The sequence below is a fragment of the Bolinopsis microptera genome, chromosome 5, assembly GCF_026151205.1.
Source record: "Bolinopsis microptera isolate Bmic1 chromosome 5, MBARI_Bmic_1.0, whole genome shotgun sequence".
NCBI lineage: Eukaryota > Metazoa > Ctenophora > Tentaculata > Lobata > Bolinopsidae > Bolinopsis > Bolinopsis microptera.
This window is the reverse complement of record NC_087076.1, coordinates 7275615-7280147: the sequence shown is the minus strand read 5'-3', so window position 1 is coordinate 7280147 and position 4533 is coordinate 7275615. Positions and strand designations below refer to the sequence as shown.

Sequence of the window (4533 nt, the reverse complement as noted above, 5' to 3'; positions counted from 1 at the left end):
AGAAATAACCCCAGTAGGCCATCTGATGTTGAGGATTCTTCGGAGGTGTTTGCGATGAGCAATATCAAGTTCATTCAACGAAGCTAGTGGTGCAGCCCAGGAGTTGCAGTTGTAGAGTAGAATAGAGACTACTTGTGCCTCGTAGATTTTGATCTTCCTTTGGACTGAAATCTTGCTCTTCATCCAAACTTTCTGAAATTTACTAAAGGCAACATTACCAAGGAATATTCGATTCTTGATATCCTTAACAGTGCACATCAACGATCCTAAAGTTTTGTTAGAGCGCCACTCTTCATCACCTCTATACACTTTTCCAACAATCACCTTGCGTTTAACAGTGGGTTTAGGATCTGCTAAATAAAAATGGACAAATTCAGTCTTGGAAGAATTGATATGAAGGTCCCACTGCTGGAATATATCTTTAGCGATAGGAAGCATTTCTTTGAGTGGAGCAAGTTCAGTGTTATTAAAGTCAATATCATCAGAGTATCCTGTTTCGAGTGGCATGAATTCTTCTGAGATAGGAGGATTAGGGATTGGATGATTCACTGGGTAAGGTGTTGATGATACTTGGGAGAGTACAGATCTGAGGTGAATAAGTGCAGCGGCTTCAACAACAGTAAATAGATTACCTGATAGTGCATCTCCTTGAAATGCTCCAGTTGTGCTTTGGAACTCAATTGATACAGTATTATTGACTTTTACTTTCAACACTGTGTTTGATAGTAGGAGCCGTACCATCCTAATTTCATCACTAGTACAGCCAGCATCTTCAAGAACATTGAGTACTGTTTCTCTGCTGATGGTGTCAAAGGCACTTGACATGTCTATACTCATTCTGTGGTAGCTCCAATGCTTTCTAAGTACCACTGAGGTTAGCATACGTTGAGACCAAATTATATCGCCACAACTTCTACCTCTCTTGTAAGCACTTTGTGTAGGACCGGTGTACTGATCTAGCTTGCCTTGGATACGTTTTAGGGTAATCATTGACAGTAATTTTCTGGAGCAGTTTGAGAGGGTGAGAGGTCTGATGTTTGCTGCTGGACCAAGTGGTTTCTTAGGCTTTTGGAGTGGAGTAATGTTGCCTTTTCCAATAGATGTTATGGTGGTGTTTGTTTCAAATGCGGTATTTATACAGTCTGCATATTTCTGAAATACACTTCTGTTTGCATACTTAATCAATTCACTTGGGATATCATCAGGCCCAGTGGCTCTACCATTCTTCAAAGCTTTAGCAGCTATCTCAACTTCAATAGCAGTAATAGGGTCAGCGAGAGGACTAGGTTGATCAAAGAAAGTGTCAATAGGCTCAACTGTATGTTTTGCAGTGAACTTCTCTTCAAAGTGGTTCTTTAGTGTAGCAGCTTTTCCAGTGTCTGTACCTATGAAGTTAGAGTTTTCATCATGCACACTTATGGTTGGAGCACGTTTGATACCTGCTAGTTGGCGAGTGGCTGCAAAGTATGCTCTAGAACTATCAGTTTCGTTTATCTCTTCAGCAAGAGTGTCTGCATGCTCTTCTTGAAGGAGCTTGATTCTCTTACGAGTGTCATTTTGAATACGATTGATTTTGGTACGTATAACTGATCTATCTTCAGAGGTGTTGTTCTGATTGAGTAGAGCTTGTAGAACTTTCTTTTCATCAGACATCTCTCGAATTTCAAGGTCATTACAAAAGTTTTTAGGGCGTTTCCTAGGAAGGTATCCAATACTAACCTCAGCAGCTTTATGCACATTGTGAAACAAACTATTCATTTCTTCCTCAGGGTTAGGATTAACAGGGCTGTCTGTTAGAATATCATTCAATGTGTTGTTGTAATGCATTTTAGCAGCAGGATTACTGACAAGGGTTGTGATATCAAAATGCATTTTAGGTTTCTGTTTGGGGAAGACAAGGTGAGCGTCACTGAAGTTGAAACGTGTAATAACAATTTTGTGATCAGATTTAACAAGAGTACCCCCATAACTTCGAGAATTCACTAAAAGTTTCTTCAATCGACTGCTACATAGGACATAGTCAATTTGAGAGTAGTAGGGCAAAGTGCGATGTGAGTTTTTAGGAGTTGAGTAGTCTTTCATAAAACCAATTCTTGTTGTTATATGACGGACAGGGTGCTGGAAGCTAGTGTTGCAAGCAAAAAGTTTTTTTTTCAACAAGAAAATTAAGAAGATGCTCTCCATTTGAATTCCTCTTTCCAGACCCATACATACCCATAAAGTCATTATACCCGAAAACAATATCTGAATGAGACAATTTACCGAGTCGAGAGTTGAAATCTCCAAGAATATATAAGTCCCAACTTGATGGGATATCAACAGCTTTGCCAAGAAACTTGTAGAAATAATCACGTCTCTGCGGATACTTATCACAATTTACTTGAGTGTGTCCATAGGCATTGATAACACGGCAAAGTCTTGGTTTACCTGATTTACTTGGTATCTCAAGATCTAGATAAGCAACCCTGTCACTGATACTGTTGTAACACTTGATGTAGTTGGTATAGACTGAATTTACAAGAAAACCAATACCTGCTTGCCACTTATTGTCAAATTGCTGAAAGTTTATGAAGCGATATTTGTGTGATTTCCCATCATCTGTTGTAAAATGCAAAACTGAATCCTCAAAGTGACGACATTTTGTTTCTTGCACAGCGAGAATGTCTATTTTACGATAATAGCAATCTCTCAAAAGTTCATCCCGTTTAACTGGAGAAGTAACACCCAGGACATTAAAAGTAGCTAGAGTGAAGATTAGTGCTGTGCTTCTTCTTTTGCGTTCTGATGTAGATAATCTACTCTGTACGTTGCCGCCAGAGCATCTGCCGAAATCACTCGAACAGGCCATTATAAATATATACAATATACAATATATGTGTAATATATTCAATTGTTTTCAGTCTCTAACCGAAATTCTTATTACAAATATGCGATGACTGATGACGTACGTTATAGTTATACGTCTCCTTTACTAGCTGCGCTCCTTAATCACTCTCCTTATTTTTTTAAATCTTGTGAAAAGCTGTCCTGAGGGTGTGTTATACTTCGTTATATTTCGTAATAGTAATACCCCTGGTTTCCCAGACCTGATTAACGAGGGTGATACTGGTAAATATTTGTATCACGTCGTGACCCCCATTTTCGTTCCACTATAGCGTAGAGTTTCTACGATACAGGGGGAGCCTTGCACTCGTGCGCGGCGGGATATACAACGTATGACATTAAATATTTGTTCCAAAGACCGTCGAGTGTCGAAGAGTCCAACTCGGCGCGCTTCTTGGTAGATAAAGATTATAAAACAAAGACCTGTACTGGTAACATCCCGCTTTTCTCTATCCAGAGCTCCTGCGCTTGCAATAGCGTGCCGTACGCGTCCGGATTTTACTAATTCACTCGCCAGCGCGCTATCACGTGTTTTTAATGCCGTGATTTCATTGGTCACCTCTATAACGCGCATTGTTTGTGACAGGACAGTTTTTTCACATAATTTGTCAACCGCGCGTGCAATAAACTCAATTTAAGCTCCGCTTTGTGACCGAAATGGGCCCTAATATGGAATTTATGCAACGCATGGCCGGTAATTAGCTAATTGAATTTTCGGCACAAGGACCAGGTTGCATATTACATATACTTAAATACAGTGTAACATATTTTATTATTTTATTATGTCAATTAATTATATTAATTACGTCGCAAGAATGTTATCTGGTTCTTGTACCAGCTAGCTGCATGTTTGAAGAATTAAAACAAAATTTTATGACGACTCGTCATTGAGCTGTTAGAATTATAATAACAACATGTAAAGATGTAAAGATGTAAAGATCGGTAATCTTTAATATAAACGCTACAGTTGATAAAATAAATGAAGGCAAAAAAAATCATTAACAAAATATATCGCTGATCGCCTTATAAAAGTGATAAAATAACTGCAGTTGTTAAATAGAACTCAAAGAGTCTGAATGAAATTAACAATATCGGGAGCAATTAACAGTAACTGACCAAAACCAATAATCAATCATTATATTTTGATACTTCATTATATTTTGATACTTCAGATTCCCCCCCATCTACTGGAAATCATTAAACTATTAAATAGAAGGAACTAGATGTACTGATTACTTAATGATCTTTTAATCTAATTGTCCCTATCTACTGGAAATTATTGAATTGTTAAATAAAAGGAACTAGAATACTAGATGTACTGATTACTTAATGATATTTAAATCTAATTGTCCCCATCTACTGGAAATTATTAAAAAGAAGGAACTAGATGTACTGATTACTTAATGATCTTTAAATATAATTGTCCCTATCTACTGGAAATTATTAAATTATTAAATAGAAAGAACTAGATGTACTGATAACTTATACTCAATGATCTCTAAATCTAATTGTCCCCATCTACTGGAGATCATTAAACTATTAAAAAGTGATTACTTAATGATCTTTAAATCTAATTGTCCCCATCTACTGGAAATCATTAAACTATTAAAAAGTGATTACTTGATGATCTTTAAATCTAATTGTCCCTAT

General features: G+C 37.1%; 1 protein-coding gene across 1 annotated transcript; it reads right to left on the bottom strand.

Moving 5' to 3' along the window:
* Window positions 1-320: 320 nt before the first annotated feature.
* Window positions 321-1872, bottom strand: LOC134815403 (uncharacterized). Its single transcript, XM_063823935.1, has 2 exons — window positions 407-1872; window positions 321-324 (listed from the first exon to the last, which is right to left on the bottom strand). The coding sequence occupies exons 1-2, from the start codon at window positions 1870-1872 to the stop codon at window positions 321-323; spliced, it is 1470 nt and encodes a 489-aa protein (XP_063680005.1).
* Window positions 1873-4533: the final 2661 nt, after the last annotated feature.

Bases quoted from the DNA above. Each gene is read 5' to 3' on its own strand.
- LOC134815403 (XM_063823935.1), bottom strand. From the start codon at position 1,872: ATGCATTTTGATATCACAACCCTTGTCAGTAATCCTGCTGCTAAAATG.